This window comes from Fusarium pseudograminearum, chromosome 3, assembly GCF_000303195.2.
Source record: "Fusarium pseudograminearum CS3096 chromosome 3, whole genome shotgun sequence".
Taxonomy (NCBI): domain Eukaryota; kingdom Fungi; phylum Ascomycota; class Sordariomycetes; order Hypocreales; family Nectriaceae; genus Fusarium; species Fusarium pseudograminearum.
Window position 1 is genome coordinate 2994145 of NC_031953.1, and position 25891 is coordinate 3020035.

General features: G+C 49.3%; 4 protein-coding genes across 4 annotated transcripts, besides 1 other annotated feature; 3 read left to right on the plus strand and 1 right to left on the minus strand.

The window, feature by feature from the left end:
• Positions 1 to 5978: 5978 nt before the first annotated feature.
• On the plus strand, positions 5979 to 7417 carry FPSE_06250 (uncharacterized protein; the record flags this gene model as incomplete). The annotated part of the gene is made up of 3 exons (XM_009259368.1): positions 5979 to 6108; positions 6160 to 6419; positions 6803 to 7417. 3 exons carry the CDS (start codon positions 5979 to 5981, stop codon positions 7415 to 7417), a joined length of 1005 nt encoding a protein of 334 aa, XP_009257643.1.
• A 2089-nt stretch (positions 7418 to 9506) lies between these two features.
• Positions 9507 to 9583: a microsatellite.
• A 222-nt stretch (positions 9584 to 9805) lies between these two features.
• On the plus strand, positions 9806 to 13377 carry FPSE_06251 (uncharacterized protein; the record flags this gene model as incomplete). Its single annotated transcript, XM_009259369.1, has 10 exons — positions 9806 to 10075; positions 10140 to 10370; positions 10419 to 11099; positions 11172 to 11672; positions 11739 to 12038; positions 12462 to 12584; positions 12786 to 12852; positions 12903 to 12931; positions 13058 to 13108; positions 13258 to 13377. 10 exons carry the CDS (start codon positions 9806 to 9808, stop codon positions 13375 to 13377), a joined length of 2373 nt encoding a protein of 790 aa, XP_009257644.1.
• Positions 13378 to 15188: 1811 nt separating this feature from the next.
• Positions 15189 to 22463, minus strand: FPSE_06252 (uncharacterized protein; the record flags this gene model as incomplete). Its single annotated transcript, XM_009259370.1, has 4 exons — positions 15189 to 17610; positions 17657 to 17733; positions 17781 to 18920; positions 18972 to 22463. 4 exons carry the CDS (start codon positions 22461 to 22463, stop codon positions 15189 to 15191), a joined length of 7131 nt encoding a protein of 2376 aa, XP_009257645.1.
• A 1130-nt stretch (positions 22464 to 23593) lies between these two features.
• Positions 23594 to 25261, plus strand: FPSE_06253 (uncharacterized protein; the record flags this gene model as incomplete). The annotated part of the gene is made up of 3 exons (XM_009259371.1): positions 23594 to 23639; positions 23768 to 24158; positions 24238 to 25261. 3 exons carry the CDS (start codon positions 23594 to 23596, stop codon positions 25259 to 25261), a joined length of 1461 nt encoding a protein of 486 aa, XP_009257646.1.
• Between the last annotated feature and the right edge of the window lie 630 nt (positions 25262 to 25891).

Below are 25891 nucleotides of genomic sequence, written 5' to 3' on the forward strand. Positions count from 1 at the left end.
TCCCTCAAATCGAGTGATTAGGTGGGCCTAGTTTTTGTCCGCCAGAACTCAATGCAAGTAGTGGCCAAGTCATGACGCTTGAGAGACGTGTTTGGATGGTGTAGGCAAGCCCAACAAGTCAATTAGGGTACTCAACAGCTTACATGTTGTGTAGAAAACGACGCAGTTCTGCAAGAAGTCTGTAAACCTCTCATGCAAGTCTGGTCTTGTCGATTATGATATCAACCGGGCACATGGAGCATGTAGTGATACAAGTGGTGTGTATACGGAGAGGACAGTTCGCATCTGTATGCCAACGACAGGTTCAACATTCTCTGGATATTTCTATAAACAGTACACTAAACGGATGGAAGAATTCGATTCCTCTACACCCTCACGATGCGATGCACATCAACCGATTGCCGCAGGTGGCGGGCGGCTTGCAGATGGATGGCGGACCCTGAAGTCGCATTGCCCGGTCAAGTCTGTGATTTGCTCACCATATTTCTTGACAGCTTGTAACAAAACAGCCCACGTAGACCTGCAGACATCACATGTACAGTACAACAAGGTTCGCCGGTTAGCGACAAGGCAACTCATGTCTAAATCAGCAGTGCCTCGTAGCACCGCCTCGAAACGAGATGCTGCTAACCGGTATCGCTACAGCACTTGTCCGTTGGGGGTTGACATGTGCGAATGTTATGGAACTTACCTAGGGTATCGTGGTCTGTCTGTGTTGTGGCTTATTATTAGTGATGATTTAGGTTTAACCGCCAGAGCCTCAACTTCAGAGACCACAAGTACGGCAGTGGCAAGCAATCATGATGACAGTGGTCAGAGAGGCCTGCAAGGAAAGAAAGACAGCATGACTGTCTTGGTCTGTACCATGCGTGACAGCCTCGGTTGGCAACCAGATGATGCTGATACTGATACTGTACATCTTACCAGGACCACGGATGGTTACTCTTGAAATGCAAGAGGCTGGAAACGCGTGAGAGACATGATAAACAAGCACGAACAAGGTAAAACCCCAAGAATCAACAAAACATTAATACCTCGTCCCTGCTCTCTGGCCTCCAGCCTCCAACCTGCAGAAACAGACCCCCACGTACATAGTTAGCTCAGTTGCTTGCGTGATTCTTCTCCTCTTCTCCAAGCATGCACAAACACAAACAGCCGAGAGAAGAGGAGAAAGAGGGGTTTGTCTCTTTTTTTGGTTGGGAATAGTGTCGCAGATTGAGACATTACGAAGCGACTTTGCCACGTCCGTGTTCAAAGCTCAAGCTTAAGCTCAAACAATGAAAAAAGGGATCTTTTTTCGTGTGTCAAAAAGGAACAAAAAAAATCAATACGATTACGCATGTAAGAAATTGAAGCAAGGCTAGCTTCACAAACGATTGGACAATTGGGTTATCGCAGAACAGTAAAAAAAAAAGAGGGTGTAGTCGTTCGCATAGACGAGGTTGCAGTGCATTTCGCAGTGTCGAACTGCACTTGGCGGCAGTTCGTGTTGGTCTGGGTGATGGTGTTGAAGTCGGATATTGAACTCCAAAAGGTGGTGGGCATCAAAAGATGGACCATATCTTATTGGTTAGCAGTTCCTTGGTGATAATCGATCGATGTTGTGTTATCGCACACATGTGCCAACTTTTGCAGAGGCAATAACTATGGTGTCTTTTTCTGCTAACAGGGATTATGCATGACTGCCCCAGATTCACAAGCCAAGGTTCTTTTTTTCCATTGCACCAAAAGGGAAGCTTCATGAACGACTTGCTGACTTTGCACATCGTACCATTCACAAGGTTCTCAACATGGTATAGGTGATGCTGTTAGCGGGGGTCAGCAAGCCATTTATGTTGATTGACTTTTCATCCAAAGTTTATACATGCTATGCTGCAACAGGTTCTACCACCTTGAATTGGGTACTAACTGGCTGGGGTTTGGTAGGTATAGATCGTTACCTGGCCAAAAGATTAGATGGAGATGGGAAAAATGCCTAGTCTAATTTCAATGGAATCAATGAAACGATCTGATCTGTCAGTGACGTCGAGAATGGCAAGGGAGAGTTTAGTAAGGTTGGTTGGGTCGAGTTTCTTTTATTAAATTGTCAAGGGTCATGGTATGATGGATCTATACGAGAGCGGGGAGCCCGTGACTCCTCTCGTCTCGTTTATGGGTGCAAAGTTTACAAGGGCAAGGCTGAGAAAGATGAGGAGAGATTCTGTCTGTCTGTCTGTCACAATGACCATGGGTGCAATGGGTGCCATGAGATCCGTTCACTGATTGTATCATCTTGATCAACCAACTTCCAACAATCATCTTTCTGTCTCTCGAGGTCCTTGCAACAGATGAATGTTGTACCCCAGTTCCTCATCCCTTCTGCGGGTCGGCTCCAAAATGACTGAAACAACAGAGTCCTCCAAAGCAGGGATTCACTTGGACCTCGATTGGAGAGTGTTCAACCTGCTGGTAAAAGTGGACCGACCATCCCATTATTCTCGCGACATAGTCACGCTCTAGGTAAAATCCAAGTTCCAATGTCGATCAAACAATCAATCTCTAAGCAACAGAGAACATGTCCAAGACCAAGACTCTAACTAGTAAAGATGCAAAGAAAGGGGCCGGAAATGGCCCGCAGCCCGTTATGGTAGGTGGTCTATGCCACATTCAACGGTGCGGCGTCAGTACAGAGTACAGACTATAACTTTCTTTTTACAGATGAGCTCGGACAAGGAGAGAATTAACAACGAGTCAAGCTGTATCTGTACTCTGTAATGAAGCGGGATACACGGCAATGCCATGCCCTCATTCTGTCTGTCGTCTTGAACTCGGACACAAGATGAGGAATGGTGTCCATCCAACAGAGCCGCTAGCCTCATGTAATATCGTATCGCATCTAAACTATTCTCAACTTGACTTATCGCGCGTGAGTGGGAACGGTGGAGTCAAAACAAGATGATGGAGGATGGGGGATGGGGGATGGGGGTTTACAGAAAACGATGCAAGCATTAGCCGAGAGCCTAATTCTGTCCTGTCTCTGTCTCTGTCCCAATTTCAGGTTAGACCGCAACTGAGATCGGATCTTGGGTACAGAGTAGAGCGCGAATTACTTGCTATACTACTGCTAGCTGCGGTTCAATAGCCACTGGAAAACACCGAGCAAAGGCAGAGGCCGCCGTGTTTCAATCGTCTTGTTCTAGCGAGTAAACTATCATATCCACCCGTCGTAAGTAGAGAGCGGGTCAACGAGTTTCATCTTCTTTTCTTTTGCTCATAGTCGAGTCGTCATGCAAGAATAGCCTCATGAGGAAAAGGTAGAGAGATGTTCAACCGAGATACAGAACTTGTACGGCTTGTGACGGAAAAAAGTGCCAAGGATTGATGCCACTCCGGATAGTGAGTTGCCGAGGAGAGCGTGAAATGTGAAATGGATGGTGACTTGATTACTGTATCCAATTTCAATTCCAATCTTGTGAGCACGTAGCGGCAAGCCATAGTCAGAGTCAGAGTCAGAGTCAAAGGCCAAAAGCCAAGCCCGTCAAGTCGGGACAGGTCTAGATGAATTCAGGAACCGACAGCAGTACAGAGTGTAGAAATAATGATTGAATAACAATATTCAAAGAGGCAGGCAGAAGATAATGGTTAATACAAGGATCACTCTATAATACCATCTCACCACCACCACAATTCGCATCCAAGACCTCGAATTGCGATTGTCGGACGGACCAAACATTCACTCCGTGACAATTACAGCATCCTCTACATTTCCAATCAAGATCGCCGCTCGCACCCTTGTCCAGGGCCCCATGTAGATCCCACTCCCTCTTCTCCTTAACCCCTGCAACCTCTACACGACATGGCGCGACACGACACGCCCCCCCCTCCTTTCATCTTTCATCCCACCGTAATAAAACTTACAGAGGAACAGCACCTGTCAATAACACGGATGCGCTGGAACCAACAGTCTTTCAGCGCTGGAGCCCCCCGTGGTGACGACATTGGCTTGGGTAGGTTCCCTGCGTTTGGGTCACTGCAGACGCCATGAGTTTTAGTTTCTTGGTATGATAAGGGGGGAGAAAACGAAACGAGGGTCCATCCTTGTTGTATGTATTTGTTCTCATTCACAAGATTTCGGCTGTACTATTGCCTGCGCTGGGCGTTGATATTGAGTACAGCACTGACAGATCAGATCGTCAGAAGCAAAGATTCAATGTCAAGGTTTCGTCACAGTGACTCGGACAGAGAGTGCGTAGACAGCTTCATTTACTGTAGTCCTGTTGGCCAGCAACAACGCGAGAATTGCTTACCTCAGGCAATTTAGCTCATCTCTTGCTGGAGTCGATCAATTTTGGTTCCTCTGGCTCGGTCAATTTCTTTCATGTTCATCTCTTATTATTCTCTTTTTGTTTCTCTTAATCTTTTGCGTACAATTGATTTGTCCATTCATTCCATTCAATTCGTTTCTCCATCATTCCGTTCTCAACAGTCCTTTCGTGACAGCATCATTATCACCACACTCTCTCTACAGCAAAAAAACAAAACAAACGGCCGGCCACTTTACGCCGAAATATTGGCTTTGTCGCGCGTTGGCCTCGGATCACTTTCTTCCCGCTCATTTTCGACTCCTCTCTTTGGCTCTTTTCAATACGTGGAGCTTCCTTTGTCTACCCAGCCTTGGCTTTCGAGCTGAGAGAGGAGACACCTTGCCTTTCTGGCCACACGCCCCCTTGCGACACATTGGACGGTACGTACCGTACCCAAGACTTTCACTGCCATACAGAGGTCGTATGGATCGCAGCCTCCAGTACAACTCTATCCAGCCTATCTCTCTCTACAGTAACAAGGGACCAACTCAACTCCAGTCATCTCACCGAAACCATTGACATACCATCGACAATATTCAACACAAGGATACGAATATTGCCATCGCCAGGAATCAATCTCTCAATATTATCGACTTCCTCCCTCCGCCGCTATTCCCGAGCTCAAGTCAGGCCACATCTGGTTAGAAGAAGCATCCTCGTCTTCGTTCTTCCTTCCTTGTTTCCCATCCTGGTCGCTCCTGCCGCCGTCCCTCCACTAGAGCCCGGGACTACCGTGCTAGGTACAGATACCTACAAGGCTCTTACCCGATCGGTCCACGCTAGTCGCTACTTCCTTCACACCTTTTTCCCTTCCAGTCTCTCCTTCTCGACCTCAACTTGTAGTCAATAACTCTACCTTCTCCCCCCAGCCTCCCCTACTCATTCTCAAATCTCCTCACGATACCTATCTTGCTAGCTGGAGCTTGCTTCTCTTTTTCTTTTTACCCGCTTGTGATTCTCTTTTTTGGATTGTTGGGTTTTTCTTGGGACGATTATTGATTCGCATTGTTGAACTTTTGGGGATCGTATTGTATCGTATTGTTTGACTGGGAATTACGAGGATTGCCTGATATCGACAAACACGAGCATCAACACGAAGCTCTTGATTTTATCACTGCTACCGACCATCGCAACTACAATTGGACTTCGACTTTGACATCGGCATCGGCATCGACAGCATTGACGAACTCGAGATATCCTAACCGACATTGCTACCGAACGTGGGCCCCATCTCCGAGAAGCCACCCTTCACTTCCTCGCCTTTCAACCAGCGGGTCACTTGACTGTGTTACCTCGCTCGACTCGGATCACGATTGACGATACCGGCTGTCTTGCTCCGAAAGACATTTACCCACACCAAGATCGCACCGGTACCACCGCATCCTCGACATCCGGCGTGGTATGGCTTTGAGCTTCTAAGAGTCTACTGCGACCGTGTTGTGTCGTGATCGACCTGCTTCATCTCTGTCGCACCTGACCTCACCTGCTCTTTTACTGCCAAGTTAATTGGTAAAGGCGTGTCACATTGGATCACGAGTCTGTCCTCCTCTCTGCCAGGCCACACTCGTTTCCCCCCAACCCAACAAACTCTAACCTCGAACTCGGTGTAGTTTTCAAACCAAACTCATAATCAACATGTTTCCTCTTTGCAGGAATGCCCAATCGGCGGGCCTTGTCTTCTTATTAGCATCGACATGGGCACCCTTGGCCCACGCCCTAGATATCGAATACTGTTCCGACTTCAACACTGGCGAGACATCCAGCAGTACGTAACCCTTCAACCGCGGATCAAGAAAGCATCTAACTTGAGATATAGACTACAGTATATATCAGACCAACGGCCTGTGCCATGATCACTGTTTCGATGACTACGCTTACGCCATCACCCAAGGCAAGCTGTGTTGGTGCTCAAACTACGCCCCTGTCAAGTCGGTGCAAGACAGCAAATCCAAATGCAATACTCCTTGTCCCGCATGGCCGAAAGAGGTCTGTGGTGGTGATGGTGTATATGGATATGTCAACCTTGGCAACATAGAGCCATCCGGATCTCGAGGACCTTCTCCCTCATCAACCAAAGTGAGTGCAATCCTGTGATATGATTATGCTTTGTGTTGTGATTGCCTTGCACGTTGTGATCGGACGAGTGTCTGCCCACCAGCTATCCACCTGTATAATCTTGATCCACCTGATCTCCTCGAGTTTGGTAAGATTCCACAGCTTAACAGGCAAAACTCAGGCAATATCAACTACCATGGCCGTGTCCAGAGTAACTGAGACGGTACAGAACACAGTGACAGTGAAGCCATCAACCAAGTCGACATCCACGTCGACAACCTCCACGATGCCAGAAAGCTCAACTGTACGCCACGCCTTGCCTTGCCTTTGCACGCATGCTATTCCAACTCGGGAATCTGGTGATGTGATCAGCATACTTGGACAGAGACTGACTATAGATCCAGACCGACCAAAACGAATCCTCTACCGAAGCTTCCGAGACCAAGGCCACTTCAACTGATGGCGAAGAGCCGACAGCCAGCGCGACGGATCAGCAATCGTCTATCGTGCAAACTGTCACAGCAGGGGGCACTGTCAGAACGGTGACTGTCGCGCCATCACAGACTGGTGGAACAATTGCAAACGAAAACACGTCTGGGACGACTGACAAAAGCGGACTCGGCACTGGCCAGGTTGTTGGCATTGTGGTGGGCGTTATCGCTGCCGTCATCCTCGCCGCAGGCGTGGTCTTGTTCCTCTGGTTCCGTCGCAAGAAGCAACAAAACGAGCAGGAGGCTTATCGGGACGACCCCAGTATCCGAGATAGTTCCTCGGGTATTGCTCAGCGACCTGATATGAGCACCACCAATGGCTCACCGATTGCTTCAGCCGCCGCAGGCAGTCGCAACAGTACCCTGCAGGTTGATCCGCGAATGGATCCATTCAAGCAGGGCCTGTACGTTCGAAGTGCAAGCCACGAGAGTATCAACACTTTGCGGGACGATCATGACTATTCGAGGAGGATCCAAGCACCCAAAGTACTTCGTGCAACCAACCCCGATCCAACGCCGGAACCCTGAGCCGAAAGGGTCTCGGCAATGGATCAATGAAATATGTTCCACGCGAGAGGACAAAAGGCCACAGCTGGCCCATGAAGCACACGAATCTCACTTTCTCCGGCTCACATTTTCACAACCTATGGGGTTTTTCTTGCATTTCGAGATACCAGGAAGGCGTTGATTTTTTACATGGGGGAACGGGAACACATACACAACAGAACGAACACTCCCCGGTATGGGTACATACATAAGCGGGCTGAGCGACTGTTGCTTTGCACAGCGCTATCGGACATGAGCCGACTGCTTACTCTTCGATTCAATCTTATATTTTACGGCATCACGACAACGGCGGCCTTGACTGAACAATTTGGTAACATGGGGAAATGCATCGACTGCGTTTATGGTTAATCTTGGTTTGAACAAGTTGTACGAGCATCAGTGTTGGCTTCAAAGTCTGGATATAATACGCAGGTCGCCGTTGTCATTTTGGGGTCACTTGCTATGTACATAGAGTTAGCATGCATGGGCAGACAGAGACAGGTTGATGGGTGGAACAGCGACCAAAAGTATACTTATTTTCTTGGTCTGGGAACATGTCAGTCGTTGTCTGATGGTGGTTCCCAAGGGTTTGATAGTGCAATAACCGATCACTGGTTTGGTATGTGTTTGCGTTGTGGTCCGTGATGTGGAATGTTTCCATCTTTGTTACCGTCCTCAAGCGTAATAAAGGTGAATCCTGATACCTAGCTCATCTGGCTTAACCGATCACGCCGTCTCCGAGCCCGAGGCCGCCGGCCGTGCCTCTTGATTCACTGTTACAATGGGTGCATCATCATTCCTATCCTGTGACTTGCACATCGAATCCCCTCATACTAACATACGACTTTCGCAGCCGACCAAGGAGGAGCTGATGCTAGAGCCCCGTAGCTACCATCATTCCTTCGTCGCGACCGCGCTCAATGAAGTCGTTGCACTTGAAAATGACTTGGGCCTATTCAGCAATATGACAGCAGACAAAGCAGACAAGAACAAAATCATTATTTAAAAAAGAGTTCCGTGAAATACAACTCTTCGGGTGCAATTGGCCTCCACCGCGATCTCAACAACCATGCCAGGAATACCCAACTCGGTGACGCCTACACAGGTCCACATATGCTGATGGTCAGACATTCACTTTCGAAACGAGTAGGCAAACAAGACGTTGGCAGTTTCATCTGACCTTTGACGCTGGCGGCTATCAAGAAGCACAAATGCTGACGGTAAGGTGAGGTGAGATCTTTTGGCCATAGCTGGCACTTGATCATGATGTCAAGCTGGTCGCTCCCATCCTGGAGACGACCGAGATTCCACATCAAACATACCAGGGGTGCCAGCGCATACGGGATGGGCACCTGCACTGAGCCACTGAGCCCGGGTTCCATGCATGACGGGAAAGGACTTACTATAAGCGATTCGGTGGTTGGCGAGCAGTCTTCTCACTGATCAGGTCCCTCTTCGCCGTGGAGTTAATATGCCTATGCCTACATTGACCCGTGTATAGCTTCAATATTGCTTCAGCAAAGACGCACACGGGTTAACTTCAGGCAGCAGGCAGCAGGCAACACAAGGCAACGCAAGGTAAGGGTTTTATCTTTACCTCCTACATCATCTTTTATTGCATACCTATCTGCGCTTCTTGCTCTTAGACATTTGCAATCTAAACATAACACCAGCTATTTCTCACGCCTTCAATGAGTTTTAGTACTCTCCTAAGATATCTTAGGGGAATAGGGCATCTACTGGCGCAGTAGATGAAATTTCGTCCCTGCCCTGAGTGAGTTATTGCCTACTTTGTAGGTCATTTAAGGGATTCATTTTCTTTAATTGCTCTTCGCCTTATTGCAAAGCTACCCAGATATTACCATTTGCCAGCTGTTACTATCCAAGCTGTTGCTATCCGCCCTGCCAGCTGTTGCCTTCTGCAATATTATCTAGCTGCTATCACTCACCAGTATGTGCCATGCTTTTACTGCTGCCTAGTTTTACTTACGTTGATTAGGATGAAAATTTTCTCTGTTTACCCTAATTTTCATCTACAGCAGCAACAAACATCCTGCACTCATACCTACCTACACACATACACACACACACACACACACACACAACGCAAACAACACACACATCGCACACATCGCACACAACACACACGACACGAATCCTCAATCATCATGTCAGATCCGCCCGGGCAAGGGCATAAATTGCCACCAGCGGGTGAAAGCTCTGCAGGTCCCTCCAGCAGAGTTCAAGCTCAACTTTCCAGACTACAGGCTCACAACCTACAAGGATTTATTTTTGAAGTAAGTTTATCTATCTTAGCCGTTCATATAAAAAGCATCATAACTAATATATTTTTAGAACACGTTAGTCGCTATGCAGTCTACTATCCCACATGACGCCGCGGCAGACATTAGCCCAGATGACGAGAAAATTGGCCAGCTCAGCGTCCCAGATGACGAAGACTTCAACGTGGATCGTGTTAAATCATTGGGAAATGGGACTGTATCATCTCTTATGAACGATATCGTCCTCCCTGGTTATGCAGACCATACTATCCGGCGTCTCGGACTTGGACCATATCCAGGGTTGTTGCACACCACAATCAAACTTGCAATGGGGCTTTACGTTAAGCCGACTATTACGGTACAATTTGCTATCCGAAACCGGTCAAAGGCGTTTACATTTGCATTTCTTGTCATCCCACTAGAGTATACTGGATATACCTCACATTGCAGATGTCGATAGTACAGATAAATCAACTTTACTGCCCCTTGTGGCGCATCAGGAGATGAGCATGCAAGGTCTTTTGGGGTCTACGACAAAGATAGATCCATTCCCGTCGATGATTATGTCGGACAACCACCCTACTCGAGATATCGAGCAGGCAGCCGACAACATTCGTACAGTCCGCATCGATATTGCTGCCGAAGATCTTATCGTCACAAAGACGTTATCATTCCAATGACAACGAAAGTCTCATCCAAAGGCTATGTGCGACATTGCAGATGCCGTTTTGAAACGCCTTGAGTTCCAGCAGAGTTCCAAACTATCTATCCGACTCTGGTTCCTTGCCGAGCGCGAATTCAAGACTGAGTGGTGGCACGCTTTGCAAAACATTGATGTATATTCCCGACCTTATGCGGAGATGCTTGCTGAAGCACGCAAGAACAGCTATACCGACTTGACCTATAACAACTTTGTTCTAGAGGATTTGGAACATCCTGAAAACCCAGTTTCCTCTGCCGACATTTTCGTCGACGCAGAACAGCAGACGGTCTCGATTCTAGGTGGCGCTGTCGAGGAAATTGCAATGCGAGACGAGCTTGCCGCAAAGCTATGGAAAATGTCGCTACAGGCGGTAGCCATCAAAGACCCGTATTCTCTTTGGGAGCCCCAGGATAACGATATGCAAATGTACGGCATTCGCGTCGATAAGCAACCCCTTCGGTGGTATTTTATCGTCGATCTCTCTAATGGCGTTGCGGATGTCTTCCCTGACGTTGATGTGCCGTTCAACATCTACATCAGACTCCCATGCACTGCCAGACGCATACCTAATGTTGCTCTTTCGATCGAGCAGCTTAACAGCATCAAATCCGCCCTCCTGAAGAATCTTCGCCTCGCCGAAATAAAGGGAGTCATGGCCGAGCGTCAAACCCAGGATCTTGTGAGGGCATTGGAGTCATAATGCTCAAAAGTATGATTTATGATGGAAACCTTATCTTCAGGTCAAACCCAGGCGCAACTTGACAAAGCGATCCAAGACAACCGTGAGGACAAGCAGGAAATATTGGAAAAGAAGCTCGAAACCATCAAGGATCAAGTTTGCCACAGGTTTGCAGCTTCTACCATCTTCGCCCTAGTAAGGCTCCCAAGCAAGGAAGCAGCCGCAGAACACCGAGCCAAGCCGGTCGATGTTCAGCTCGCTGCTACAGCCAGGCAATTCGCGACCAGGTTGCGTCAGCAAGATGGCGAGTGGGATATTGAGTGGGGAGACCGTATCCACGACTGGGTTCGTGCGAATGGCCAAGGACGTGAGCAAAACAAACCCACAGGCTATGGTGAATCGTTTCGCACGATTCGAAGACAGCTTCCACCCGGCTATTCCGCTAACGTCGCTCTTTGTGAAGTACGGAATGCTATACAATCTAACTGGCCAATCGGCCTAAAGAAACCGCCAGTCAAGATAGATGTGCCATCCATCACAATTAAAGGCACCGCTGGCAGTTTCTTAGCCAATGTATGGCAGCCAGACAAAGAGAAAGCAGCTAAGACATCTTATACTGCTGTATCATTCAAGGCGTAGTTCACGCCTGATGATACAAGCATCAAGGCTGAGTGCGCAGCTGTCACGGCAATGCACGAACTTAGCGAGGTTCCCACAAAACGCTTCTGGGACTATACCCAGCGCTTCAGAGAGACAAAGGAGCTTCACAATTGGCTTAAACAGTACCCTGCCTTAGGCCGTCAGGTCAGCAAGCGTCATCATAGCGGCGAGAGGTATGATGTCCTAAGGAGCCTTGAGAATATACCATTTGAAGTTGCCGCAATTACTGGCGGGCCTGGATCCGGAAAGTCGACACTAACTGAAGATATTATCCTTGCGGTAATCTCAGAACCGAGTATTACCCCAGTTTATGAGCGAGACGTCAAACCAGAAGATGCCGCCAAGCAGGAAGACTGGAACGCATCGTTGACAAGGAAACCTTACCATCCTTTGAACGTCCGGCCAGGGCGTCTGGCATAAATTGGAAGAATCGAACAAGATGGTCGGCAGTTGGTGCCGTCTTAGGTCTTATGATATAGTTAGAAACCAGTGATAAATGCAGTTCATATAGGTACTTACGGCAGATTCAAGGATGAACTCATGAATGTCTCTAGACGGTTCCCCCATAAGTTGACATTATAGGTACTTTTTGGAGCTTGTAAAGTAGGGCGTAACTGCTTCACAAACTGCTTCGATAACTTGCGGAATTCTGTGGCTTTGTCCTTGATTGCCTCAATGCTTGCTTTTCCTACATTTGCATAGGGATTTGGAGCCTCCTCGAACTCCTCGTCGGAGGAATTGTATCCATCTGCGTCAACCGTCATGTTGGATGAAAGGTTGGAGGAGGAGGATGGGATGGTAACAGAGATGGAGATAGTGAGGAAGGTGAGTATAATCCCAGAGAGGAAGGTACTATGGGTAGGTATGTTAGTAAATCTCTTCTATCTCCTTTTCAATAAGAAAAAAGGAATAATACTTACAGATAATAAGGAGTATTCTCATTAGAGTGCATCTGCTGTTACTGTGGCCATATTTCCATAGAAAATATTTAAAAAAAGAATAGCCACCTATGATGCCAGTACATAGGTAGGTTGTGCAAGGAGGCGCAGTGTTTATCAGACTAATAAGGTCTGCTACTGGCAAGTCGCGGACAGTAATGTTAGAATGCGAGAATAAATTATCGGGTTTTTAAAAAGGTTTTAGTAAAGCTGGCTAGCTGGCTAGCTAAGCTAGTAAGTAATAGAAAAAACAGCATCTTGAGTCTTAGGGGGTAAATATGGGCGATAGCTAAGTAGGCGACAGATAACGGTAAAGGAAGCGACAGCTGAGTAGGCAGGATGCTATGCGTGGATTTGCAGAGGCCGCGTATGGTTGGCGATGGATTGGGCGAGGGCAGCCCGTTATTCAATGTGAGTTGAACGATAAGGCAGAGTCAAGGTGAACTCTAAGCTATCTCAGAGTACGGATAAGGGCAGGTTTAATAGCGATATCGTTGTGTGATTGTGGGAGCGGGGTTGGAGCGATGCCTAGAGAAGTGCATAACTTCTGTCTTGCTCAGGGAAAAGGAGATTCCATTAAGATGGCCCTAGGCAATGAGGCTATCCAGTTGAGCTTGGGCTTTCGCACTCGTCTCCAGCAAGTCGTCGCCTTTGACTGGGATGGCGCAATTATCTGCTAGCTGAAGTGCATTATACCACCAGTCTCTGGTGTATGTCTTCTCGCTATCCAAGCCAGGTAGGTACCTATTTGCCTTATGGCAGAATAGTAGGTGAGCTGGGGATTCTAGCTTGGTGGAGTTCCTGGTGGTTGAGGGCATGGATCTTGCCTATTGGTGATATTGTGAAGTTAGGTATTAGGAAGAGCGGGAATCGAGGTTAGATTAAAGAGTGGAGCTAAATCAGGCAACCCGTTTTGATTGGCCCGGGATCGGCCCGACATGCATGGACCCACCCATTTGACCGGGAACCTCTGTAAAAAAAACCTTGACATGACAAGAATTCATCTCAGAGGCACCACATCAAGCACCACATCTACATAATTCAAAGCTATGAGTCACAGGATATAGCTCATTGTAGGTTTCGTGGTCTAACGGCTATGACTGCGGATTCTGATTCCGCCAGCGAGGGTTCGACTCCCTCCGAGACCTTTCCTTTTGCTGGTGTTTGGCGAGTTGTGAGTTTTTTGGTGTATGTGGATTTTGGGCTGTGATGCTGGTGCTCTTTTTAATAAGATCGATGGTATCTGGTTAGTTGTGAGGAGTTGAACCTGGCTACGGGATACAGTAACCTTGTCACTGAGACGACCAGTAAAGATAATTTAGTCTGTCTTCTTATGATAACATCTACCAAAGTCGCTACACGTGTAGAGCACCGGTTTTATCAAAGGAATCGTATTTCTCTAGTCTGGATTATGGACATGCAGGTCCAGCTTGCACAGGGTAGATCCAGTACAAGACCATCACTCTTTCATACAACTATATAACTAACATTTTTCTTCACTAAGAAGGATAACTCGCCAACACACACATATAACTAACACAAGACAAGAGTATAAAATGCTTTAGTTAAGAAGATATAAAAACTAATAAGTAGATATAAAGTCATTCGATGTGACAATTGTTTGAGTTGCCGATACAGACGGTGAATGTCGGTTTGGAGTAATTATTATACTAAGACGATCGTGCGATTGCTTGACGACGTTTCGAATCAGGACCTGGGTTATTCATCGCAGGCCTTGATCCCTCCTCTACGTCTTATATTGCAGGCTGGTAGCTTTACTGAAAGGACCTGTTGCAAGCTAATGAACATGGGATAATTGAGAGTGCTTCCACTGTTTGAGTCTTGATACTCAGCTTGTGTCACAATTACTCAGGACAAGGAACTTGGACGGAACTCAGTACAATACCGTCTTCATGCCAATATCAATACACAACGAGTTCCAAGTGACCTCCAAACCCACAGTTTATCCTGGCCATTCCATTATATACTGCCCTGACATGCTACAGTATCTTACAAGGCTTTTAAATGCACTTTTAGTCTAGTTTATATCGTCACTGAGTGAAAAATGTCATACGCTGCCCAAAGGGTATCTGCAATCCAAGCACGCTTTGCCGACCAAACGCCTAACCATCCATGGTATATCTCAGAGGTTCAAACTCTTGTAACCCTCCGATATTCGCAAAACCGATTCAGAAGAGACCGAGGGTAGCCTCCAAGGGAGCAATTGTGTAAATAGCAGTATAATTGTAGTAACGTAGTAAAGGAGAACTGTAATGCAAGGTCGAATGGAGCATAATGTGATAAAAAATCTGATAAACGCCCCGATAATGCGACTCGTCTGTGATCCGTTCTTGGTCAGACTGCTTGCTTGCCGTGTCCGATGTCCTCTTCTGCGTGGGTTGTATTCCATGACTAGACTTGAAACCATCCCTTTTCTTTTTCGTTCTTTCGCACTCAAAACATGCTGTGCCGACTTTCATTCAAATTATCTTTATCGTCGGGCCCGTTTCTCGCGATCATTCTGCGACCCTGAATCTCCTTCGCTCCTCCTCTTTCGTCCACGGGGGTCCTCTCGCCCGTCACGACGATCGTCTGGTCGTAAACCTCCCTCACGTTGTCCTCGTCCTCCTCTACCGTTGCTCGCCCAGTCTTCACCACTGCGGCCGCTTTGACTATCACCTCTGTGCCGGCCATCACGGCCTTGTACAAGGTCTCTTCCAGTAGGAGGAGGCCCCATTGGCTCGCGTGGAGCACCGCCAGGTTCTCGGTTGGAGCGTCTGGATTCGCGCTCTTCCCTACCACTCTCTCCAGCCCCTGAGCGGCGGTCACGGTGTTCGCGATGTTCCTTGTCTCGACCTTGACTTCGCTCGCGGTCGCGGTCACGGCTTCCTCGACGCGAAGATCTGTTTGATCGACCGTCGCGGTCGCGTCGGCCTCGTTCATGTTCACCGCGGCTTGAGCCTTCATCTCCATTGGCAGACGCCCGGCTTGAAGATTCATTTCTGACCGGATCTGAACGTTCCTGTGCTGGCGTGGTGGCGGGCGAACCTCCAGTCAAGACCTGAGCATCTGAACCGCCGCCAAGGATTTGGCGAGCCTGACCCCTCCTTCCGCTACTGCTTCGGGTTGTATCAGGCATGTTGGCCTGAGCTTGTTGCAAGGTGCTGTTGATGCCAGCTAGCTGCCTTCGACCGCCACTGCGACGTTCGCTGGAAGCCGGCCCGGTTGGCACATTGGGTTCACTGGCTGGAGACCCAGTGTAGCCTCCAGGTGTTTGTCGTGGGCCAGAGCTGGGACGGTCGAGAGTGTTTGTTCCACCCATGGACTGTCGGCCATGCCCGTGGCTATTGCTAGGCCCATGAGGTGGTTGCCCTGCAGGGGGAGGGGGAGGTAGCGAATTACCACCACCACCACCGATCTGAGCAAGACGTTCAGGATGAACACCTGTAGGGGTTGCATTGACCGAAGCAGGAGACTGCATGTTTTGGCCGGGGCCAGCATTTCGAAGCCTGCCCCCGGGACCTCCAGGTGTGCCAGCAGGAGTAACTGGACCAGCATTCTGCTCATAGCCTCTTCGCCCTCTTCCTGACGATGGACCCGTAGGAGGAGGTCGATCTGGGGTGGGCGGTCGTTCAGCATCGGGACCAGCAAATCGACCTGGCAGAGCTTGTGGCCCACTGTGACCTCTGGTTGAACCTCGTCCACGAGCCTTGGGGCCATATGGAATATCGGCTACGGGCTGAATAGCGTTGAGACGTCCGTATGAGTCGTCTTGGTGAGAGGGCTTGTGATCAGGCTCAGGGGCACGCGCCTGAGCGCCGTGGAAACCAGAAGCGTCACGCCCCTTGGGTGCAGAAGGGCGTTCATTCTCGCGGTCCATTGGCCTGTCTCCACGGTAGTTACCTGGCAACGGTGAACGCTCTCGAGGATCTCGGCCGGAGGGTCGATGTTCCACAGGATAGTTGCGGTCAAGTCGTTCTTCACGACCACTTCGTCGAGGTGACTGAGCACGAGGATTGTGTTCTCGTGCCTCATTCCTGGGGGCACGCGATGGTGTGCTGTCCCTATTGCCCATCAACGCCGCTCTCTCTGGGTTGATCGTGTCCAGTGGCTCGGCAGGGGCTGTCTTGCGGCCTCTGCCTCGCTCAGAGTCAGGCGCACGACTTTGCTTGCTGTCTTGAGCAAATAGAGCAGCCCTCTCTGGGTTTATATGGGGTTCAGGTGCCTCAGCAGCGGCAGGTGCAGTGGGAGCCGAGGCTGGTGTGTCATTCAAACGGCCATGATCGTGGCCTCTACTGCTCTTAGTGTCTCGGGGCCGTTCTCGCTCATGCTCGCTGCGACGTCCCCCGTCAGATCGAGATGGGTCTCTACCGTGTTCCTGTGATCGTCGGTCAGGAAACTCGCGAGGACGTTCTGGACGAGCAGGGTCGAAATTTCGCGAGTCTCGTTGGTCTCGCGGTTCGCGTGGCTCCCTAGAGTCTCGCTGATCCCGAGTGTCACGAGTTTCTCTAGGCTCGCGCGAATCTCTGGAGCGTGCGTCCCGAGGCTCCTTACCATCACGACGCTCATGGCTTCTAGATTGGCTGAATCGATCAGAAGGATAGTGAGCAGGGATAGGCACATCAGGTCGACTAGGGAGAGTATGAGGCGGGCGTTCAGGCAACGTATTAGGCCGAGAATCATGCTTCCCGGATGATCCAGCTCCTGAACTTGTGTTTGCGGCGCGAGGTCCTGAAGGCGTTTGGTCACGTTTGGTCGAGTTGGACTCTCGGGACGACCCTGGCTTAGCGGGTAGCAAGTCCTTCGCAGGGCCTGTGGGCTTTGTCGAATCGGATCCAGAGGACTTGGATTCCTTGGAATCCTTAACCTCCCCATCTTCCTCTTCGGCTGTGTTTTGTTTTCCTCTGAATGGCCTGCTCATGTTAGACTCGGAAAGAATTAAAGGGGATGAAGACTTACTTTGCGGAGCCAGGCTTGAACTCTGGCGCAGTCGCACGTAGAGACGCCTTTTCTGATTCGTTCTGGGCAGGCCCAGCCTATTAAGTATTAGTCTTGTTACGGAATGTAGCCTCGGGACACTTACACCACCAGGGCGGAAAGCCTGCACCATGACCCATTTGGATTTCCTCCTCTGAAGTTCTGACATTGCACCTTGTGCGGCAACTGACAGATCGACACGTCCGCCAATCTCGCTGTCTGGTGTCGGTTTTGCAGTAGACTCTTGTTTGGTGATGGTCTGAAGGAGAGAAGAGAATTTGGATGCCATAAAGTCGATCGCGGGGAAGAAGTCAAGGACCGCCTTGAGTACTGTGATGGCGTTTCGGATGTGCATCCATTCCGCGCCTTCCAAGCAGGAACGAAGAGCACTGTTGAGGTTCTTGTGCCAGCGGAATAGCATATCCCGGAACTGTTCGTGCTCTACAAATGTCAAGGGCTTTCCGTTGTCGTCGAAAGTCAAAGCAAACCCAAGACGAGGCTGATCGCTCGATCCCTTGCCTTCCTTGTCATATGCACCGAGCCTGGGCTGATCCTTGGACTTGTCCTTCTCATTGGGGACAGTTGCGTTCTTGTGCCAACGTGACAAGTCTTCCAGAATCAACCTCAAGAAACGACCGAGATATTCGGCCTCCATAACAGTTGATGTGAAAATGAGAGACCTCAAGCGGTTGGCATGGAATAATCGGTCGTAGAGGGACATCAACTGGAAGCCTGGAGCATTGCCTTCATGAAGCGCTTTGACGAATTTGTATGTGTACTCGGCATCAGCTTTGGATAGAAGCAGGCGAGGCAGGAAGCACTGTTCAAGCAACGTGTCGGAAATGCTGTCTGGCTTAGCTCGAGGCTCTGGGAATGAAGACTGAAACTGCTTGCTCAGGAAATATTTCCACTTTGCCTGTCGCAGGAGGTGTTCGCCGCATTCTTCGGAAAGACCGATCTGAAGCTGCATAAGCTCCTTTCGTTTTTCCACTTTGCGTTCTTGTCCTCGTCTTGACATGTCGCTGCGATCTCGTGAGATGGCAAGGTCCTCGGCTCTGAGACGGTCTTTCTCTTGTCTGTAAATCCTATCAGGGCAGTAGAGATCGCCTAGCTGAAGAGCCCAGAAGGTCACATAGAGGTCCGGGGTAATCTTCTGCCAAGTCTCAGGACGGGCAGCATCTTGAATGCTTTCCACCAGAGGCTGCAGTGCTGATTTGATGAGAGAACTGTCTTCGGATTTTTGTGTCTGTGGTGGGTTAGTCGAGGGGTTCCGTGCTGTTGCATCCTGGGAACCCACCTGGTCGTCGGCCTGTGGTGTTTCTTGACCGGGTGTGTCGTTGCCGCCATTTGTAACGGGCGTGTCGGACATGGTGACGTCCCCTTCCTTGTCCGTAGACTGCGCAATTTGAGACTTTTCTTTGGTTTCTTCAACCTTCTTTTGTTTCCAAGGGAACATGCGGTGGGCAAGACTTGCCCGACCTATCATGAATGCTAGGCCGACATCCAAACCGTACGAATTAATGAGTTCGGGAATGGAAGGGACAAGACTATCGAAGCTGGCCGGTTCCATGTTGCTCCAGAGCAGGTCCAGATATTGGATCAAAATGCGGTGAGAATCATCAATCATCGAGGAAAGGTACTTGATGTGAGCTTCATCCTCTGGCACCTGGAAGAGTGCTGCTTGTCGGTACTGTGCTAGGCTGATGAGAAGCTGGGCAGCAAGTTTGGAGTCGGTCAAAGCTTGGGTAAGACGCTTTGAGCTTTTGATGTTGTCAAATCGCTTATCTTGACCGCGGATCAGAGTATGCCGTCGCAAGTATTCACCTCCAGCCATTGACATGATTTGATGGTCTGTGAAATCAACTGAATCCACAATTCCACCCATGGAAGTGATGAGCTCCTTGAGAATGATAAGGTCAGTAGAGTTGCCCTTGATCAGCTGGTCGCTGACATATTGAAGAACTGGCGTGGCGTTCAATACGGTGTATCGTCGGAAGACTCTACCGGAGAATCTTGACAAGGCTTGTAACCATTTGCTGGTAGTGAGGGCGTGCTCGGCTTGAGTACGACTCCTGGACTTTCCGAGAGAGCTCATCAGGGACCACACAAGCACATCATAAGACAGGTCTGTAAAGTACTTTGCGCACTCCACAAAAGCATCGATCAGGTTTGGGTAGGATTCCAGTTGTTCGAAAGCAACTCGGAACACGATACCAGGAGACGAGTAGCTGGTCTTGGCGAGTTGCTTGGCCATTTCGCTGAGGTTGGTAAGAGAAACTCGCTTCATGGTGCCTCGAGTCTCTGATGTTGCCTTTGCAAAAGCTGCCTTCATAGCAGGCAGTCGAGAGATTTGACCCTCGAACCACTCAGCATACATGGAATAGCGGGTAGTCATGGGGTAGTGCCTCATGAGTTCCCAGATCGCATTAACGGCAGAAGCATTGGCCTTGGTGTGACTCAACGCTGGCAACAAAAGCCGTCGGAGGAGGTCGTGCCATCGAGTGAGGTTGTGCTCGGACCTGTCCTCTCCAAGACTCTTGGCTCCAATTCTGGCCAACTTGGTCAATAGCGCCTCATCCTTGCCAATGTTGACACCGGAAATGTTGAGCAGCGTTCCGCACAGGGTGAAGATGTCGTCCACGGTTTGGCAAACGGGAATATTGTCCGCCCATTCATCCCAATAATATCGATAATTCTGCGATTCGTTGGTATCAATCTTGTCCGGGAATGGCCATCTCAGTGATTTCCGGGTTGTCAATCTACTAAGACGGACGTTGCCCTTGGGAAGCCCAGTTTGGTCAAAATCGGGAACGAGTTTGGTCGGACATCCAGGTTCGCCTACCACAATAGGTCGGCTGTCGTGGAAGACTTTGTCCACAGAATAGTGAAGAACGCGATGAATTCTTTCCAGCACTTCGGGAAAGACCTCGGGTATCCAGGGGAAGCGGCCGAGAATAAACAGCGATTCGGGAATGGCGCCAATAGTCAACAACTGGGTGAGCAACGCCACCTTTTGTTCCAAGGGCTCAGGCAACTTTGGTTTGCTGTCTGCCCCCTCTGCAGCAGCTTCTTTAGCGTCAGCTTCGGTTTTCTTGGGAAGCTCTCGTCGAGGAAGATTCGACCCGTTTGGGTTATCGTCGTCACCCTGGGGTAAAACACCGGCCATGAGAAGAGCGTTCATCGGTCCACCTTTGGCGGTTCGTTCTGCTTCTTCAATCTTCTTCATCTCTTTCTCGCGGACCATTTCCATATCTTCGTCGGCTGGTGAGAGATGGGGGTAGAGGTCGGTCAGGGAAATAAAGCCGATCTTGATGAGAAGGGCTGCCAGATAGAGCAGGTTCGCAGGAAGGACGTCTGATTCATCTCTGGCGTCTGAGTTGTAGAAACGTAGCTTGAAGCCAAGTAGCTGCGCAGCCGTACGGTTGCCCGGAGGTGGCAGTGTCTTGGTTTCCTGAACCCACTGTCGCTCGATATCGGCTGCAGCGTCTTCGCCTGGGGACCCGTTGGTAATGGTAAGTTGCTGAGAGTCGGAATCTGCCACTTGTCGGCCGCCCAACTCAAAGAATGCCGCGATATGCACTTCTCGAGCTCGACTCCAGAATGCAATATCACGAACCCGCTTCTTCTCCTCCAAAAGCTTCTCGTCCTCTTCTGTTGTTGTCCACTGTGAGTACTCTGGGGTGGCCCACAAAGGTAAGCCGCCGACATAAACTGCAGCGCTGAACTTGAGGTGAGAGCGTGGCCACCAAGAGCTGACCCGGAGAAACTTGACAAAGAACTTGAACTGCTTTATCAGTACAGCAGCTGCAACGTCAAGAGTCACATCCAAAACTCTTCCGACGTCGAGATCAAAAGTACCTATCAATGCCTTGATTCGTTCAAAGGTTTGTTCGGCCATTTCTGGAGGGGGAGGCGCCACACTGCTAGTTGTGAATAATTCTGTGATAAGCTTGGAGTATCCTTCGGTTTCCTCGCGTAGCAAGTTGTAGTTGGCTTGTCGATAGAGAAGATTCGTCGCCTGCTTGATACCCAGTTTGACGAAATTTTCTCTAACAAGCCCCAGATGCTGCAAGACTTCATGGTCGAGCACCTGGCGCATCAAGTTTGAAGATATGCCAGCTGTCAGAACAAACTCCCCGAGGGTCGGCCTGTAAATAACGGGCTCGTTATCCATAACGATGGATAGAGAGTCAAGAAATAGAGTGTGGGGAGCGAACGCGTATGAATCCTTAATAATCTCCGTCGTTTCGTCACCGAGGATTTCCTTGACGCAAGTACCTGCATCAGCTGGTGATAAGCGAGCCTCGACAACTGAGTGAACGAATTCCTGAAACAAACTCGAAAGCTCAGTGATGTCAACATCGTCTCGCGATTGTTTCCCGTGCTGAATCATCTCGTCCCGACCGCCCTCGGCCCAAGCGCTAATCTTCTCGTCCGTAAGATTATTATAGCGATAGTTAGAACGGACCGGAGAGGGTGGTCTCAATAGGGGCGGTGGTACGTAAGTCGGTTTCTTGATCGCTGGCGGAGGGGGCGGCGGCGGTGGTGGTGCGTGAGAAGAGCCAGGTCGTCGTTGCGGTGGTGTAGGATTAGGTTGATGATTCTGGGGTGCTCGGCCATGACCTTGCGATGAGTCGCGTCGACCTGGACCTCGAGGTCCTCTGCCGCGATTGCGTGACATATTATCTTCGCGATCGTGCTGCCCGAGTGACGTTTCTCCAGGTCGATGGGGAGAAGATCGACCAGCTTCGACCGATTGGCGATCGTTCCTCTTGCGTTTCGGAGGCATAGCTCGCGAGAATGAAGTCGGAACTGAATGCGATGATTATCTCATTAGATAGCGGCGTATGTTGCGCTACTGGGGAATGTCGTAAGTTTCAAAATCTGCAAGAAAAAATGAGTTGGCTGGTTCGAAGTAATGGAATAGGTGGCTTTGATTGTTGCGTAGGCGGACGGCGCGGATGAGAAAGACTGACTTTTGACGACAAGGAGTTCGGGTGGGGAAAGCGATGGTCGCGACAAAGCTGACAAGGGAATGACTTGAAAGAAAAGAAGCCACAGGGTGCAGAGCGCGCGAGAAATGGCTCCGAAATATACAAGTAGCGACTTTTGCGATTCGTTTTGCAAGTGGGGAGCCCAGTCGCGATGGGGTTGGAGAGGAAAGAATAAAGGAAGCTCCAATAGCTGGAATTAGATGTCACGGTTGGTAACCAGTCGTCGATAGCAGCCTTCCCTTACTGGGGAAACGAGGCTGCCAACGCGCGGTAGGTTTAGGTGGCAGGCACGTCGCCGCACAGGCCACTTGATGTAGAAAAAGATACGTACCGGTTTATCAGGCCTCAAATTCCATAGAAGGGACGAATGATAAGTCAACTCATAAAATCCAGAGATTACTGCTCCCTTGACGAAGAATTAATCAAAGGGAGATTATTTACAGCGAATTAATCGTGCATTTATTTTACTTTACGATTGATCAAAGGTTTATTCATTTCAGCGCAGCTCAAGCTTAGGTTAGGTATTCACGGGTTATTTCCGGAGAAGCTCATCAAGTGCACGTGATCGTTTGCTTCTCCGTTGCCGGCCACCTGTTGCAGTCAGAACAGCATCGTAATTGGCTGAGTCACGGCAGCCATGGAGACCAACCAGAATTACGCCATACCTAGGAGCAGTCTTTTCTTCTTGGATTCTGAGTCAAACACTTTTCTAGGCGAATCAAGTCAATAAATACATTTGATTAGGACCTGTCTATCCATTGGACCCAAATTCTCGCCAATTCGATCAACTTTGGGTGTCAAACGGCTTCAATATCAAAACCAATTAATCTGAGAGCGACCCCGGTCCGATATATCGGTATAACCTCTCACAACTACCTACTATCGTGAGAAGACAAAGACAATTATAGTCATGCCAATTGCCACCATGTCAGAAATCAACACTACAAACGGCGATTCCCGTAAGCACTATGGTCAGTATTTCCCTATGCCTTAACACTTCACATCACTGCACCCTATACTGTGACCCTATACATCATGGTTTATCACAATGGTCCCCCCATGTATCACTGTAAAAGAATGGTTGCTGAATACCTGCAAGAAAGAACGCAATCACAGCCTGAGAACCCGTTCGCTGCCCTCATCCCTGAGCAGCAGCTAGCGATTGTTCCTGAATTTACTCTCGAGTCTGGAGTTACTCTTTACAACCTTCCAGTCGCTTACACAACTCGCGGCAAGCTCAATGAGGAAGGCAACAATGCCATGGTCATTTGTCATGCTCTCACTGGAAGTGCTGATGTGGGCGATTGGTGGGGTCCTCTTCTTGGTGGTCCTGGTCGGGCTTTCGACACCTCGAGATTCTTCATCGCCTGCATGAACAGTCTGGGCAGTCCCTACGGTACTGCGAGCCCAGTGACAGCAAAGGACAACGACCCCAGCAAGGGCCGATATGGACCTGAGTTTCCTCTCACAACCATTCGCGACGATGTCAAGTAAGTTCTGCGCCCTAGGAGTGGTCCTATCTCTGCAAGGATAGAAATACGAAAACGCACTTATACTAACTTTTGATAGCCTCCACAAGCTTATCCTGGATGACCTAGGTGTCAAGCAGCTAGCCGCTGTTGTTGGAGGCTCTCTTGGCGGCATGTTTGTGCTTGAGTGGGCGTACTTTGGAAAGGACTACATTCGCTGCGTCGTCCCAATTGCTACTTCAAGCAGGCACAGTGCTTGGGGCATCAGCTGGGGTGAAGCTCAGCGACAGAGCATCTACGCCGACCCCAAGTATGACGATGGATACTACTCTTTCGATGATCCACCCTCCACTGGCCTGGGCGCGGCCCGCATGTCTGCTCTCCTCACATATCGAAGCCGCAACTCATTTGAGTCGCGGTTTGGACGCAACATCCCCGACCCGTCCAAGGTCCAAACCATTGGCGGCCGACCACGCCCCTCAACTCCATCAGAGGCGCACTTTCAAATCCACAACGACGGCCATGTTGTCAAGCGCACCTCCATATCCCAGAGCAGTGCAGCCGATGCCGCCTCAGCGCCTCAGACACCTGCAGAGCCTGATGTTGCTGACCCTCAATTCCATGGTCCTAGCAACGGTAGTCTTACCGGAGGGGATATGCCACAATCGCACTACTTCTCTGCCCAATCGTATCTGCGGTATCAGGGCCGTAAATTTGTTACGCGATTCGACAGCAACTGTTACATTGCCATGACTCGTAAGTTGGACACACATGACGTGTCGCGCAACCGGGCAGATACCATTGCAGATGCATTGGCTATGATTCAGCAGCCCACACTCGTTTTGGGAATTGAAAGTGATGGCCTCTTTACATTTGCAGAACAAGAGGAGATCGCGCAGCATGTCCCCAACGCACGTCTTGAGCGAATCGAGAGCCCCGAGGGTCACGATGCGTTCTTGTTGCAGTTCGAGCAAGTCAACAACTATGTTCTATCATTTTTCAAGGAAGTGCTGCCAGACATTATGTCCAAGGACGGCGCTGCACCTGAGGAAGCTAGTGTTGGGCAGATTACCAAGTCGAGCACGTTTGGTGAAGCTGAAGTCGAGGACATCACTGCCTGGTAGACCATTTAGAACGAGCCCAAGACGCTACACTGAACTAGAAAAAGAGTTAGACAATTGAATAATGACGATATGAAGAACCTATCAATGTAGTCATTCTTTGAGCTATCCAAATGTGATGATTAACTTGTTCGCGATCTCGATACGCAATAAACACTGCACTGCTCTGCATCAGCAAATACCAAAAATGAATAGAGGTGCATGAATGGTGCGAGACAAAGTTGAACCGCATGTGATGAGCGGGAAACGAGTCAGTTATACTGAGCTTCCACGACCTGTATAGTTATTCACCGAGATCTGATAATCCTGCCTTATGTAGAACACTAACCTTCTTTCACGAGGACGTGACTGGCCACACATGTTGCGGCAGTGAGTGCTGATCCTGATAACTCTCATGTGTTCTAACTTCTGGGTAGGTTTTGCTTTACCGATTTATAATCATGCATACACTATGCATAAAGTTCCTTGGTTGCGTTGAACTGATCATACTACCCTGTTACAAATTCTGATACCATGTACTTCATGTAATAGCCGGGCACGCAGTGCTTTGGCCGCTGGGTAGTAGTGTTACTTACAAGAACTCACTAGACATTCCTCAACACACCATGGATGTCGCTCTTAGTTCTTGTGTAG